The sequence below is a fragment of the Sceloporus occidentalis genome, unplaced genomic scaffold (assembly GCF_023333645.1).
Source record: "Sceloporus occidentalis isolate IW3139 unplaced genomic scaffold, rSceOcc1.0.p SCAF_63, whole genome shotgun sequence".
Classification (NCBI taxonomy): domain Eukaryota; kingdom Metazoa; phylum Chordata; class Lepidosauria; order Squamata; family Phrynosomatidae; genus Sceloporus; species Sceloporus occidentalis.
Window position 1 is genome coordinate 5,103,681 of NW_028317043.1, and position 16,726 is coordinate 5,120,406.

General features: G+C 37.8%; 1 protein-coding gene across 1 annotated transcript in view; it reads right to left on the reverse strand.

Moving 5' to 3' along the window:
- Positions 1 to 16,726, reverse strand: part of LOC149287224 (protein AF-10-like) — an 86,021-nt gene that overhangs the window by 33,472 nt on the left and 35,823 nt on the right. The window contains exons 7-10 of the mRNA XM_089493169.1: positions 15,526 to 15,621; positions 8,801 to 8,896; positions 5,779 to 6,052; positions 3,576 to 4,145 (exon numbers count right to left, since the gene is read on the reverse strand). Of these exons, the coding sequence (XP_089349295.1) occupies positions 3,576 to 4,145; positions 5,779 to 6,052; positions 8,801 to 8,896; positions 15,526 to 15,621 (1,036 nt within the window). The remainder of the gene's footprint in view (positions 1 to 3,575; positions 4,146 to 5,778; positions 6,053 to 8,800; positions 8,897 to 15,525; positions 15,622 to 16,726) is intronic.

Below are 16,726 nucleotides of genomic sequence, written 5' to 3' on the forward strand. Positions count from 1 at the left end.
GCTACAAAAATAAAAGATAAATTACAGCAGCATTACAAAAATCCTCTTAAAGTTACAACAAAATTAGCATGGCACACCTCTGACACGTCGAGGATTACAGTGTAAATTGATAATTCAGTCAACATCACCAACGTGCCCGAACCAAAAAACTAATATATCTTAGGGTCAAACCTCACACGAAATGGTTCCAAGAACAATATTGGAACTACAATGACTGGCTTCTTTTCAAGCCATTCATGATCAAATATGCCTTTGGGGCTGAAGTCATCTGTGAAATACATACAGACACTTAATTTATCTACCTTGTGGCTCTAGATTAGGACCTTCAGATCTAAAGAGGTAGATCACTCAGAGGCAGAGTGAGCAAACTGGTTTTCAGCACTTGAATAAAGCCTGTTGGGATTCACAAAATACATCCATCAAAGGACTCAGAGAAAGGTACAAGCCCTTCATGGGGCCTCTGTTATGCCTGGCACCCATCCGTCTTCTTCTACGAAGACAAAGACAAGTATGATGGAAGATAGAGGGGTCGAATGTGCGCTCCTTTCTCCTTTGACACCTACAGACAGAAGGGGGTGAACAACAGGTCAAGGGGTGGTCAGGTTGCCCATGACAAGAGATTCTCGGGAACTCTAAACTTTTTATTTTCAAAAGCTGCTCCACTTATTGATTACAGTACCATACATCAAACACACATAAAAAATAGATTGCACAGGTTCAGAAGAAAAGCTCCATTTATCAGCAAAACTATGACTTACTTTGTTAGAAAGCTACATCATCACTGGGACAACTTGATGACCAGTTACATGAAGTCATAAATAAAACATTAACAACAAACAGTCCTTTCTCAGGACCCATGGGAAAATAGAGTCTGCGTGTAAAACAACAGAGTACGACTTCAGCTCCTACCACACACACATATATTTATCAATATATATACCAACATAGATATGCAAAGGATGCAGAGTTATCACAGATGCTGACGCCATGTATATGGAGAAAGTAATGGTAATGTCTGGATAACGTTCCTGTGGCTGATTACCTTGGGCTGCACTAGGCAGGATAAACATGGCAGAGATAACAGTGACATGGACATGTCTCAACTTTGTCCTTTCAGAACTGGTTTTCAGCTTCAGATACCAGACAGCACCTAGGGGGTGTTTCTCAAAGTGTTGATGGATTCACAGAAAGCAACGATAGTAAAATGTGTACTATACCAGATACAAGATACATGGACCATCCTAGATACCGGGGGATGCGGCACTCTTACCCAAAGCATTGCTACGAGTGTGTTTGGGTTTTAGAAATGAAAAGCTTGTCACCAGCAACTCTCTGGTTTAACATTTTAAACATCATTAACGCATACTCCTACATATTCCAATAATATGTGCATATCCCTTTCTCCTAGAATTTTATAGGAACACATGGGCTATCATTACCCCTGGAAGAAGACTAAGACTATAATACAAACCAAGATGCATTAATGTTCCATAACACAATGGCATACATGTAATTGTATATATAGCATCTTATTAACAATAAAATAATAACAGGAATAAAAGAAAATCTCTTAGAGAACAGATATTTTTCTGGAGAGCCTGTTTTGAGACACGTTCCACATTGCGCAATGCCATGGCATATACTGGCGCTTTGCACGCACCATTTTACAAATATTCCTGCAAAAGTAAACTATTACATTAGTCCTAATGACACCATAGATACACGCATCACAAGGCTTAGGGTGGCCACTCTCAGTGTATTTGAATGGTTAAAAGAGACAGAATACACACTCAAGCCAAAAGAGTAAACAAGAAAATAATAAAGCATTCGTTAGGGCTAATGAATATGCATAAACCATGCTTTGCAGAAATACACCATTTACTCTCAAGTCATTTTTAGAGCAATGTTTGCATTGCTTTGCATAACAGACAGAAAGGTAATTAAAAATTCAGTGACATCCAATTTACTATGGCTCCTGACATTTACATAGTGTCACGGAGGCATCTCCTTATATCTCTTTATGTCAAAATTAGATTTTGGTAATCTCGTTAAACAAATCAGCTTTTAGAATTTGGTGCCAAAAATGCAAACCACTTAACCAAACAGCATGTAAGGGGCATCATTCTTTTAAATGTTAACCTAACACACGTTCTGGTCACCTCCTGCCAGCAAGTTCTGTTTCACATGCCAAAGTGAGACTACCTCCACTTCTTCTTCTTCTTATTATTATTATATTTTATTTATATAGCGCCAACAGTTTACGCAGCGCTTAATACAATACATATATTCAAGGGATATGACAAGACGAGAAGTGACAGACTAAGACAAACCGATACATTCGGTGGAGAGAGCCCTTTTGAATATGTGTGTGTGTGTACATATACATATATATATAGATATATCTCTATATATATATGTAACAACTAAGATCCAGAGCCACAACATTTTAACTTGAATTTAAATAATAAAAATTCAGTATGAGAGTAACCTTGAAAATACACATTTAAAGTTTATCTTTTTTCTATTTAATTGGTGCATAACTTCACTTAGAACCACAGGAATTAACATTAATTCCATTAAAATAAAACATAATAAGTATGATCATTTTTTATGGCAATGGTTATATCCACAGAAAAAAAATGGAAGGACCCAACATTCAAAATCCAGCTATACTGTATAAAACACATATTAGATTTACACACAGTGAATACATTAGCTCATTAAAATTGTAAACTAATTGCAAAACACATTAAATAAAAATATATATTTTTACAAATATTTATTTACTATAAATTTTTATTAACTTAGATTTATTATTTTCATTTTATTATCATTTTTATTTGTGCATTGTCTTCATTAGACAGCAGTGCAACTTGTTTTACATTTTCTTGTCATCATCATGAATCCCTGGGATCTCTCTTGTACACCTAAAGATATCATTTGTGGCATTATGAGTTTCTAAATTAATTGTTTTTAATTTTTTTCCATTTTATTGTGTTTTTTCCGCTTCTTTGAAGAATCTTTGTTTATGTGTCTTATTGTGATTTTCACATAGTGATCAGGTAACAGTGCTCTGCAAGCCTGTTTACCTGACCACACTTTCTGTTAAAGCGGTGAGAAACGAGAACTTTCTACACTGTTTTGAGGACAGCGCAGAATGTCATTCATTACAAATATTTCAAGGTCTCTTGGTAGTGAAAGTTCTACACAAAGACTGCATGTTAACAGACATTTTCTCTAAGTTTCAAGCAGAGTAAGCACACAATGTTATCCAGAGTATCTAAAATTAGATACATACAATGTATAACCTTTAATTTACATTTTACAGTACTGTTACTCTACTGTGATTCCTTGTTCTTTTTTCAGTGCCTCTTGAATACACTCAAAGATCTACAGCTTGTGTTGGGTGGGTCTTTTGATTCCTGGATCACCAATGACTGAAGTTACAGTCAAAGAATAGGGAGCTGCCATGTATAAGGATAAGCAGTATGTCCTTATCGTAATTATTCCAATTATCCTTCAACACCGAAGAAAACATATTAAATACACACTCTCTGAATTTTGAAAACTCTTACCTGACCCAACTGGAGAAGACCCAACACTTAGACTCTGCAAGCTTCCATTTCTGAGCAGCGTAGGAGATCTTTGCAGACCAGAGTTTGTCACGCTCCCTGCTGCTGAAGCAACAGATGATGTTGGAGAAGCTGAGGAAACAGATAAATTGGAAGAAGCTTCTTGGCTTTTGTTCCCTTTGGGTCTACCAGGTCCGTGTTTGCTCTGCTTATTTCCTTTACGTTTCTTTTCTTTTACTGCATCTTCTTCTATTGTGGAGGATTGTACCCGCTTGTATCCCGCTACAGTAAGGCTTGAATTGATATAATCTCCAGATAAATTGTCATAGTTTTTAGTCTGGAAAGACATAACTGTATTTGAAGGAAGGCCGATTAAAGAGCTAAAACTGTTTATTGTCCCTTCCTGAGATCCGGGTTCTCCTTTAGGCAAATCTTTGGTAGACAGTGGCTGCTGGGGGTGGTGATAGCTATCAGTTCGTACTTCAGTTTCTGAAAAACTCAGAAAATCTTGAGGAGACTGCACTGAACTTCCAGAAGACGATTTAACACTGCTTGATGTTCCAGAAAAGCTTCCTGCAAAAATACAAGATGTTAAAAAAATTTTAATTTAAAAAAAAGTATGCGATGCAAAGACTAATGCTGATACAGAAGCATTTCGCTGTGTTTGATATTCTGATTGCAAATCCTACCCCCAGAAACGTTTTAATTCTGGAATTTGATGCTAAAAATACATAAAATATGGACAATACATGAGTGACTGCCCTGCAGGATGAATTATTAGAAGAAAGGCATCATCTCTCCATGTAAACTCTAATCACAATCTAAGAGTCACTGTCCTTTTCTCTATTACCTTTTGTTCTCATCAGATCAGTATAAATTCACATTTTTTAAACATCCTTGAAACATACATATATTCCATTGAGCGGGATAAGCAACATCACTAGACTGGAGTCAAAAAGTAGCAAAGCCTAACTGCGGAACAAAAGTCAGTGGGGATAGCAGTACCCGGGACACACGCCATTTCACATTTTTAGTTTTCCGGCATTCTGATCACAAAGCACTGCTAAATATTAAACCGATCTATCTCTGCTGCAGAATTCAAATGGTTATGTTTTAAGACATCGACTATTTTGTCACTTAATTAGCAGCTATGTAAAAGAGGTTTCCATTAGCCGATCTGACTGTCACCATCTGTCCATCTCTTACCCTTTTGTTTTTACAGCTGGTGTTAAAAGCTCATTAGGATTCACTAACTTGTACTAATCCTATATAGCTATGGAAGTATTTCTGGAAACTCTTGAAAACATGAATTATGCGCGGCATGACATATATTAAATGTAGCAAGGCCTGCGTGGATTTGCAAAGTGGTAGTTTTGGCTGAAACTTCGTAATTCCTAGCCAAGCAGATTTGCAAGCGTGATCATATCTATTATAAAAAGCATACAATGCAGCTGAATAACACAGTAAAAAATCAGTGTGTTACAGACAGAAACCGTAGAGGATGTTTCACTATTGTTAAGGGTTTCAATAGAAGGGGAATGCTATATGAAGGTACATTAAGCTCCATTCACTTGAGAAGCAGGATGCACCCAAGAGGGATAGGAATCTTCTAGTCAATGTCACCATCATGTTGTCTATTCCGATACTAAAATTGGGTGCCTAACAGATCATAATTCCTCCTTATAATGACTAATTGGGCCATATTTATAAAGAGAAATTCTGGGACAACATGCTAAGCGTGGGGCAATCACATTAGAAACCATGATTGTTACCGATGTTAGCACCATGAGTGTTGGTAAGTAAGCGTTTTATCACTGAAGATGTCTGGATTTCAAATTCAGCCAGAGGGTCAGCCATATTCCTTCACAATTCTATAAACAAAAAAGCTTATACACAAAACTAATAATGCCTGTTTAAGTACCATAAAAACACTTCACAGTTCCTAACGATTATGTAATGATTAATGCCGCTTTAACTACTTTACAGACATCAGCTACTAAAAACTAAATTTTTTTATGTTTCTGTTAAGCTATGACACGAGTTTGATATGCTGTAAATCGCCTTTGGACAGTTGCTATCATTGAACTGCTTTTGGGTGATGTGATAAGAGTGTGATGAGTGATCCAACCTGAACAATCTTCATTAACCTCTTCCACCTTTTTACATGGGATCGGTAGCTTGAACATCCCACACATGGTTACGTTACCTTGCTGAAAGGGGCTGTTTGCACTTGCGGAGCTGGAACTATTCCTCCCACTGCCAGACTTTCTGCCCCGCTGCATGGAGTTGTGGCTCGCATTCTTCTTTCCTTTGCCCTCTGAGCTCCGTGCCTCCAATGTCTCTTTAGCTCCCAAAGGATGAGCAGAAACCTCTTGGAAATTGGCATTTGTGAAGCGTGCTGCCGTCTCCTCCAAACGCTTCATTGAGCTGGGCACGGAGTTACTGCTACTGGTATTACTGTTGTTGCTACAGGTATACATCTGCAAGCAAAGAAGAAAATTAGTAATATATACGAGTTATGACAGAACTGTATAAGATCCAATGGGTTCTCAAACCATGTAGCTTCCATAACCCAAATGCTAAATGACTCTGTTTCTGTTTGGTTTGTAGGACCTATTTTTAATGTAAAATCCATACAGAGACAAGTGACTTGATCCAGTCTGGGTATGTTCTCTTGATATAAGAGGTTCTTAAAAGGGATCTCTAACTTTTTAAAATGTTAGAGTTCTCCAAGTAAATCCAGACACTGGTTATTTATCGATTATTTTGTCAAGATAGAAAACTAATTTAAAGTCTATTACCTTTACACTAAATATTTCAAACACACTTATATTGACTATCAAACAAAAGAACACGCTATAGGTAGGTCTAAAATAATATAGGTATGTTGAATGCTGTAAAGGTGTTTTCCCTTAAAGGATGACACCAGCGGATATAGGGCTCTGGATTTACATATTCAAGGGTAATGGGATTCCCACTGGATTGATACTTAAGGAAATCACTTCTGTTACAATTTCATTTTCCATGAAGGCCAAATGCTGGGTAAGCGGCAGGTAGCCAGATGCCGGGCAGTCACATGGATAGCCCGCTCACAGAGAGTTACGTACTTTTGCGTACTTTTGTGAGTCCCACTATGCACTCCACAATTGGGGCAGGATCCCAACAAGAAGTACCCCAGTTGGCTTAACCAATTACTAGCATAATCTTGAAATCTGTCAAACACGTTTGTAAGATGCTATTGTATTTCACACATTTAGTATGACATTTATTTTATTTACAGTGCGGACAAAAATGTTCTGTATTTGTCAGTTAAATAATACAAATCACAGCATGAGAGAGCAGCTTAACACCACACATTTGTTTATACAAAACACTACAATATACACTATAAGGGCAAAAGAATTAGGACACCTGACCATTACAACAACATTATGACAAAAAGCAAGGTCCATAAAGACATTGTTGGATGAGTTTGATGTGAAAGAACTTGACCGGCCCGCACAGAGCCCTAACCTCAACGAACACCTTTGGGATGAACTTGAACGGGGATTGTGAGCCAGGCCTTCTCATACAACATCAGTGCCTGACCTCACAGATGCTCTACTGGATGAATGGGCAAAAATTCCCACAGAAGCTCTACAATATATTGTAGAAAGCCATCCCAAAAGAGTGGAAGCTGTTTTTGCTGCAAAATGGGGACCAAATACACATAAATGTCTATGTATTTAGAATGCAATGTCATAAAAGTCTCTGTTGGTGTAATGGTCAGGTGTCCCAATAATTTTGTCCATATAGATGTTACATTATAACACCTAAACCAATAAGGGCATTTAACAAGCTTTGGTAATTATTACAGGAGGTCATCTATAGTGAAGAAGAGAATGGGCACAAAAAAAAGGTTCAACTCTGCATAACGTGGATTGTAAATGTTGGAGGCACATTATCATTACCATCATCCTGTTTTTTTACATGGCCTACGTTCAAAGGCTGACATTCCATTTATTTAAAAGTCTGTCACCTCAATTTTTGCCATATTCAATGTGTCCCCTGAAGCGGTGGTATAAGAAACAGAAACCAGACCATTGTGATTATTTTCTTTAAATCAATTCAATTGGGATTTGTAAGACCTGTCTAAAGCTGATAAGGACCGAGTTTGGTTTATTTCACTCCTTGTTGTATTTGCAGATGTTCCTAATATCTGGCCTTCTGAAATGCAGGTGCACCGGTGATTAAACACATAAGGTTTCTCCCAATGTACAAACTACTTAACATATTTGACAGCAGACCACCCAGCAGATCTTAACAACTGGATTACAGTGTATTTGGAGAAGTGCTATAGTCCTTGGCTAGAAGATAATCACCAAAAATGTTACCCACAGGCAATCTGTTAAACCGATCTAACATCGCCTGTTATTCAGGATTTTAGAACGCACTTCAGAAACATTGGCTTCTTTAAACAGTATTAAAATAGAATTATAACTACAAGGATGGGTAGCGCAGGATGATTGTATCTCTTTGTAAATGTTCGCTTATTGTGGCAATTAGCAGTTCTCCAGCACTAAAATGCAGCATTACCCTAACACAGCGATACAACACCTTAGCTGAAATTTAGACAAGGAGTGTAACAGGAAAGAAATGGCAATATGATTCAAAACCCCTTAAATGCAGTAGATGGAAACTTGTAAAAGGCTTAGTAATAAAGCCAGAACACATCCCAGAAGCAAGGCTCTTAAAACTGTTCTGATGGCTCGTAACTTCCTGTACTGCCAGTTTGAATTGGGTGGTGAATTTCTGAAGGCTCACGACTGATACTTCCCTAGGGGCCCTAGTGGCCCCTGTACGCCTAATTTTACGTCCAGTTACCAGAGCTGCTTTTATTTTATTGTTTTATTCTTTTAGAAACTGGGTCTTTCTGATAAAGGACTCAATACTTCTTTACTGCATTAAAACCGTTGGGTTTCTGTTAACTTCACATAAACACAGCTTTGTTAATTAAATAGCAAATATATCATATTAAAAATATTACTTAATAAAACAAACTTTTTAATAGCTCAGCCTGCTGTGTATTTCCCACTTATTTTATTTGGGTGACTCCCTGCCATTGTCATAAGAATTAGAAGTTGGGAACTATTGAGAATTTCTCCAGATTCTGTCTGTCTGTCTGTCTGTCTGTCTTTCTCCATGCCCATATTCCACATTCTAAAGTCTTCTAAAGTAGCCCGGCTTACCTTTTCAGTAGTCACAGTTAGAGATGGAACTAAAGGTGGCAGAGGCTCCATTTGCTTTCTGGATTTCTGCCTGTGCTTTTCTTTATCTTTATGCTTCTAAAACGAAGAACCAGAATTAAAACGTGTTTGCGTTCAACTATTTGCTTAAAGAAACTATTGGAAAAAATGGTCTAGAAATCTGAGAACAATTAGCACAAAAGAAATAATTAAGCGGAGACCCTGGCATTATTTGGTTTACTGGAGCAGATGACTAATGATGACTTTGCCGAGATTATGCTGGTTTCAAAACATTCACATCTTGAAACCATAAACCACGTCTTTTGACTTTATCAGAAAATAATTCCTTGTGTTCTGCTTCTTAAAGCCTGAAAGGTGTCAGTAGCCACCCTGTGCTGGCAGTTATATATATATATATTATATAATACCAAAACATTTGACTGTCCCAGCCTGGAAATTCTTACTAAGAACCTATTTTATTCCACTTTTCCCTAGAAAAATGTTTAGGTTTGGTGGTGTATGAATAATTTTGAAAGGAGACACTTAGGCCTGTTCACCTAAATGGTGCATGGTACAAGGTCCAGTTTGTGATAAGAAACTCTTTTGTACTAGTTTTCTAATCGGGTCAGATTCCCATGAAACCTCAATCACCCTAAACTGAAGTTACTAATCAGATCTTTTGCTCATTTTGTGTAAGAACAATGTGATCATTATGAGAATTTTATCATGTCAACATTTTTGACATATGAGGATCAAAAATGTTGTTAAATAAAACTATGATGCGATATAACACAACTCAATGCAGACTATTTAATACCAAAGGCAAAATTGTTTAGCGAAACCTGACACTACTACCCAAAACTAAGCCACATTATCCAGAAAATCTCATTATCAACGCACCGGGTGAGACGCCAAGTTCAGGGTGCCCAGGGATGCACAACTTGCTTAACCATTTTTTGTCCCTTCTAGCAAACCTTTCTAGTTGGGTAACCTAGACGATTTAGGTTTAAACCTCCCTAATACAGATCACAATAAATGGTGCAGAACTTCAGATTTACAGTGAGAAGAGACTGTAATTATATGTGAAACGTCTAGCGTAGCCAAGGTTAATTAATGAAACGCCAACAAACAACCAGATCCTATTTCCCACAAAGCTAAGGTTCAGTTCAATAACTCCATAGACACACAGCACTCTTTAGCTATGAGCATTACTTATAGAATTAATTAAGTACCCCCAAAAAGCCCATTATCACAAAACATGTACTTTCAGAAACAAAGCAAGATTTTCTTACCAAAATCTACTGCCAGGGTTAATATATACTTGGCAGTGGACCATAAGAACAGGAGCATGGCAAGAAGAAACCTACTTTAAAGGGGATTCTGGGTCACACAATTTAAGATAAGCCACTCTTTCCTTGCAGGGGTGTTTTGTAAAACAGAGCAACCAGTCGATTTTTTACACCCAGGACATGCTTTTTGCATTTGAGCTGTGAGACCATGTAAAACCATCGTATACAATATTACATTCTACCTGGCTCAAACATGCTGTTCTTATGTAGAAAAAAGGAGCCTATTTTTGTCATATGATTTCTATAAATTATATATAAAAGACCATAAAGGGGTTAACTGGAGCACCTATCACAATAAAAAAAAATAAAAAAAAGCTGCTATTCAGTAAAATAGCTACAGGAGAGAGGTGAAAATACTGGATCTCATCAATATCACCGATACATTTTGCTGAGTACTCTCGGCCTGGGTTGACCATATACAAGACACACCGGGATTACGTTACAGAGAACCAATACAAACTCTTACACTTAGAGTCTGAGCATGCGCAAGCAGGGTTGAATCCGTTCAACTGTAAATTTAAAATACAAATCCAGAAACAGTCCACGTTTGCAGAAGTTGGTTTGTTATTTTTATATTCAGCAACGATATTTAAGTGTATTTGTGCCATATTTCATTAGTTTCTGTCTATTTCTATGTCCCCTTATTGTTCATGGCAGTACTTTTGATCAAACCTGTTCCACTATATACAAAAAAAAATGTACATTAAATGAAAACCAAGCCCTTGGGGTGACGCCAGTTTTAAGTTTCTATAAATCCAGAAAAAAATGAAGCATGATATCTTTGTAAAGATTCCACCTTGCAATAAGTAACAACATTGAGTTATTTTATTAACAGATGCTACATTTTTTCCTTTGCCAATGAAAGAGCCACACTGGGATGTAATAATTATGGGCATACTTCCTGAACAGGATACGTTTGGCGTATTTTCCCCGTAAATCCATTTGGGCAGGTTTAGAGGAAAGCATTTCTTCTTCTGTGTAATCAGAGTAAAAAAAAAACACATTTTAAAGTGGCAGCCTCGGGGCTTTTTTCCCCCCTTACACCACCAGCCCTTTTCAGATAACCACAAGCTACATGATCTTCCGCTTTACCTTTGGGAACGGCACTGTATGTTCCCAAGGTTCCACGTGAATAAAGTCGCAGGAAAGACAGGCCACGAATAATGGATTGCCATCTGCGCAATATATCAGTTAAGCTGCCACATTTGAAAAGCTCAATACATTAAAAACAAAGGACTAAACCTGATCTTGTGCCTCCTTATTCTTAAGTGCATAGCTGACATGCTTTAACCCTTTCAGAACACACGGGGCACGCAAAACGCAGAAGTCTTTTTCTTCTCAATATCGCTTTCCTTAATGTTCGGTGGGATCCAAGGTGGGCAGAAGCTTTACCCTGCTGAGCACCACGGCTTAGCCACAAACCTCAGAACAAAGCTTCAAGACAAGAGGCTTATTTACTTCCAAGGAGTTTTACACTCAAATCAGCAGAGTTGGTTTCTACATGAAAAATGTGTTTATTTAACAAACGGCCTGTCTCTTCCTGACCTATTAAAACTCACGAGGCACATTCTACTTTAAATATATATCATTTTGTATGTAATGAGACAGGAACACCTTTAAACAAGAACCATCATGGGGACAGCTCCCTGCATTGCTATTTGCATTTAATCAAAGCAACGAACAACCTGTAATTCTTGCTTGTCGACCTCTGCAATTGTTTTGGAGATTTTAAAAGTAATCTCTAGCTCTATAAATTTATGGGCAGTCTAATAAAACAATACAGGGATTGAGTTAGAGCTTCATATCGGGGATGATGGCGGGTCTGCAATACAATATTCACTGAGGGATTATGGGAAATGCAGGAAATATCCATGCGATGCTCTGCCTATGCCTCTGGAGGAAGCAAGAGCTGAAAATATATCTTAAAATGAGAACAGTAAATAAAAGGAATAGTAATAGAAGTTACAGGATTCATCACCGTATCCCTTTAAGTTGCATGAACCAATGCTGAATATAAGGACTAAGCTCCAAAACATTACCCTTCTGATCTGCCGCTCACCCTCAGAGTGCAAAACCTCGAACCTTGTGTTCAGATGCTGACCATTCCTTGGTATGTAACAGACACAAAATCCACATGGCTGTCTCTATAGGCACAGTCTACCATTTAACCGTCTGCACTCATGGCCTTTTCCCCACTTAGAATTCATATGGCGGCTGCCATCAGTGTTATATACTTATGGGGAACTTTCTTACATATATCCAAAGACATCTATAACAGCACTTCCCAAAAAACAAACAAATAGAAAACCAAACAATCCCATACAGTGGTCTACTGTCCACTGCAGGGCATATCATGTACAACTTGAAATGGACATTCCATGCACTTTAATGCATACGATACCCGAGTGGTCCCTTTAAATTATCACCCCCCCTTTGCAGATGTAAGAGTTTTGTTTCCTCTTCCACCAATCCCCAGCTCCTTAGCTTGTAAGACATGTGGTTGGCCAATAATATCTCCTGCTGCTTGCCCCCACATGGTGTGCTCACTAATGGCCAGCTCCAGTAATTATTGGTTCAGAAATTACCAGGAAGGGGACATCTCGCAAAAAGCCTTGCGTGCAGGAAGCAGCCAATCAGGGGTGAGAAAACATTACCATGGAGGAGGAGTTGCTCTGCAGCTTCTCCTAAAGGTAAATTTCTAATTGTTTTTAGCATGTTGACAAATGTATATTAAAGTATTTACAATATCCATTCTTTGTGGGTAAGGCTGCATGGGACACTAAATTGCCCCTTTAGTTGAATATTTACAGTGGTATTCCCATAAATAAACGGGTAGCCCAGCCATGGAGATGCTGATCGTTGTGTCTTTGGAAACAACAACCGCACATCATTGATTTATAATATCTAGTATTCCGGGACCAATTCCCTTTATGTGTGGGATCAATCCGACAGGCATGTGAAGATCTATTAGAATTTAGCAAGACAAATTCATCTTTTGGTAGCCTTTATAAGGGGCAAAACCTAACATTCCGAGATACGTGCCCTACGTCAATGCTGGATATTACAATGTCAAGAAAAGTAACATTTTCAATATTGCTGACTGACAGAACGGATGCTTGGGAACGCAACACAGCAGCTATTCCTTCAATATACCAAACTGCAGGTAATATCGACCGAGAGCCGTGCCCGAGTTATGTTTTTCACAAAAACTCAAAAAGTTTTTTTTAAACAAAGAAACACAACTTGATAATCAAGGTTAATAAATAACAGAAACCTATAAAGAGTTTATTAAATTCTTCGTTTCTTGTCTAACATCTAAAGATTTTTTTTTTCTTTTCTAACTGAATTGCCACTGAAGAAGTTAAAAGCTTGAAGAGTAATAAAACGGGCAGGAATCATCATCCACATTCTGGAAACAGGACGTTACCATGACTGCTCCCACATAAAGTGGGCTTCCCGATACATATTGCTTAATTTGATTGTTCGTACAGTACACTGAACTATAAAATGTAGGATTTGGGAAAAGTGAAACATCCACTTTAATGTCTGAATATTACAGACATTTTTAGAGCCCCCCCTTCTTATTCCATTAAAAAGTATCTCTTGTAGGAAAAAAAAATGTATTTCTAAACAACATTTCTGTGACTCAATTCAATCTTAGCAAGAAATTATACTTTATTGAATACAGTGGGTTTAAAAATACAAGCTTTTAGGACCATTAATGGCTCTTGCGCTGCCAATAATATTCTGAAGGCCTGACTTTTTTTTCTTCTTTCAAGTGCTCGCCGGTTTCCGCCATGCATTCTGTGAAACACGTATTAAGAGGCTAAATGGTGACATTTTAAGTTGCCCCCTATTTTGAGCTATAAATGAAATGTATTTTACTGTACATTTCTCACTGAGCCTCACAGTCGTGAGCAAGTGCGTCTCGATTTGGATAAAGCTTCTCCACTGAGCTAACTAAATCAAAGTGGTAGACGACTTGCAAGTCAGCAGGGAGGCAAATTAGTATTTAGTCATGCTCTTTATATTTTTATTAAAAGATTAAAACTCCGTGTGAAACACATGGCATGCTGCCACCATCGCAGGCTTTTCTGCCAGCACCACTGCAAACACATGCCAACAAGGAATCGATCTAAGCTTAAGAAATCGCCTTACCACTCACTACACCTCGCAACGGTAAGTTAGCTTTATTGTAAAACAATGTAATTAATGTTAACTGCTAAGGACTTCAGTTCAACCGAGAACACACATGATGATTTGAGAAACCTGGATTTCGGCGGAAGTAAATGCAAATGGAAACAATTTTGGTATTCAAAATTGTCTTGGAAAAATAAAAATATAACCCAATGACATCCAGGTAACAATCAGAGGATCATTTTATATATATATATATATATAAAAATATAAAATATATTTTTTACAATTTTAAAACAATTCTAGTTTTCACATAATGATTTTAAGCAGCTGCATTAGTCATCTGTATGTGTTCTAGCTGTGTTTTCTTAGCCCAATCTATTAGCCGAACACCCGCAGGCCTTTTTATACTGCTTGTGACAAACAATAGAATGGCTCAGTCTTGATCACCCATGGGGCACTCAGACTAATGAAGCAGGACTTCATCAGCATGATTGACAATAGCAAACTTCATGTCTGCAGGTTAGGGAAGTTTGATAAAACAAAATAAAAGCATTTTTTAAATGCTAAATCATATTGCCGTTATTATACACAGTACTTTATTTGAAGCTCAAATATGTATTATTTATAGCAGCCATTTAGTGACCCTAGCTAATAACCACTTAAACCTAGCCAGCTTCATAGAGAAGGCATATTGGGTTGAAACTCATAACTTAATGAGTCATTCTGTATGAAAAGGATTAATACTTCTCAAGAATTGGTAAATGGATTATTTCCTTGTGGAAGTGATTAAAAAGGCACTTTTGTTAAAGCGTCCATAGAAAATATTTACAGGGACACACCAGCCATCATGTGCACTTTAATGTACATGATAGTTGGGAAGTCCCTTTAAATTATCCAGGTGCCCCCTGGAAGAATCACCGTTTTGCTGTTCTAACATCAAAATAATAAATTTTACTTTCTTTAATGAATGGCAATAACTTAGCATTGATATTTTTGTGGATCAGAAAGATGCCAAAAACAAAAGAAAGGACATAGAGGTGTCATCAAGCACAGAGATACACTACAGAATGTACACGAGTATAAAAGTGCCACTGCATGCACAGAATGATTTTAGCTCATGCTTTGATCACTACGAACAGAATATGACTACTGAAAGAGGTGTAAGTACTACATGGATTGAAGCAGGAAGTCATGATGAAGCGTGAGTTCCAAGTATTTGGAAACAGCAAATAGACTTACTTTTTTCTCCTTCTCATGATGTTTATCCTGAGAGTGAGAGGAAGAATCACTTAAACTTTGATCAAATGATCTACTAAATCCCAGTTTCGTTTTTTTCTATAAAAAACATAGAAAGTAAAAGAAACATAGAAAGAAATAAGAAAAAAAATGTGGTACTGTATATAAAATATGTAGTGGACACAGAGCGATTTCTTCCATATGTTTGTCATATGGTTTATCTGCCAGCCAATTATGGAGCCGATAAAAAATGAGCGGTCTCGGAACGTCCAGTAACTGGCTATGCATCACATATATCTTATTTATATAGTGCTTCTTACGGGACATACATTCAAAGGGTGCAACAAAACTAGAATTGATGGGCCAGGAGGAAGTTTTACATTAGGTAAAGAAGGGCAGACCTCGGAAGAAAGCTTCCAAAATTGATCAGAAGGAAGAAGAAAAGCTAGAATGTGATATAGGTGAGAAGGACTAGGAGAGTAAAGGGACAGATACAAAAACAGGCCAGAAGAAGGAAAGTTAAGAACAAATTTCATAAATATTATATATTAAACAGATCTATATACACTGTTTATACACACTATATCCATGCCTGAACAGCTGCACACAAGCCAACGATTACTATGCGCAATGCCAAGCATTGTATGGAGTGATGTAAAGCACACCACCGGGATCTGGAACAGAGGAAACATTCTCTGGAGTGATGAATCACGCTTTACTATCTGGAAGTCTGATAGACTAGTTTGAGTTTGGGGGATGCCAGACGAACCCTACCTACAGGAACGCATAGAGCCTATTGTAAAGTTTGGTGCCTTCGTTCAAGGTTTGGGCCCCATTCATTCCAGTGAAAGGTAATGTTAATGCAACAGCATACAAAGACATTTTAGACTATGGTATGTGTCCAACTTTGTGGGAACAGTTTGGGGAAGGCCCTTTTCTGTTCCAGCATGACAGTGCCCCAGTGAACAAAGCAAGGTCCATAAAGACATGGTTGGATTTGGCGTGGACGAACTTGACCTCAACCCCATCAAACACCTTTGGGATGAATTGGAATGGAGATTGCGAGCCAGGCAATGGATGAGAAGAGGCTCAGCATGATGGAAAGCCTTCCCAGAAGAGGGGGGTCGCAACTTTGTATTAATGCCCATGGTTTTGGAATGGGGTGTCCAACAAGCTAATACAGGTGTGATGGTCAGGTGTCCAC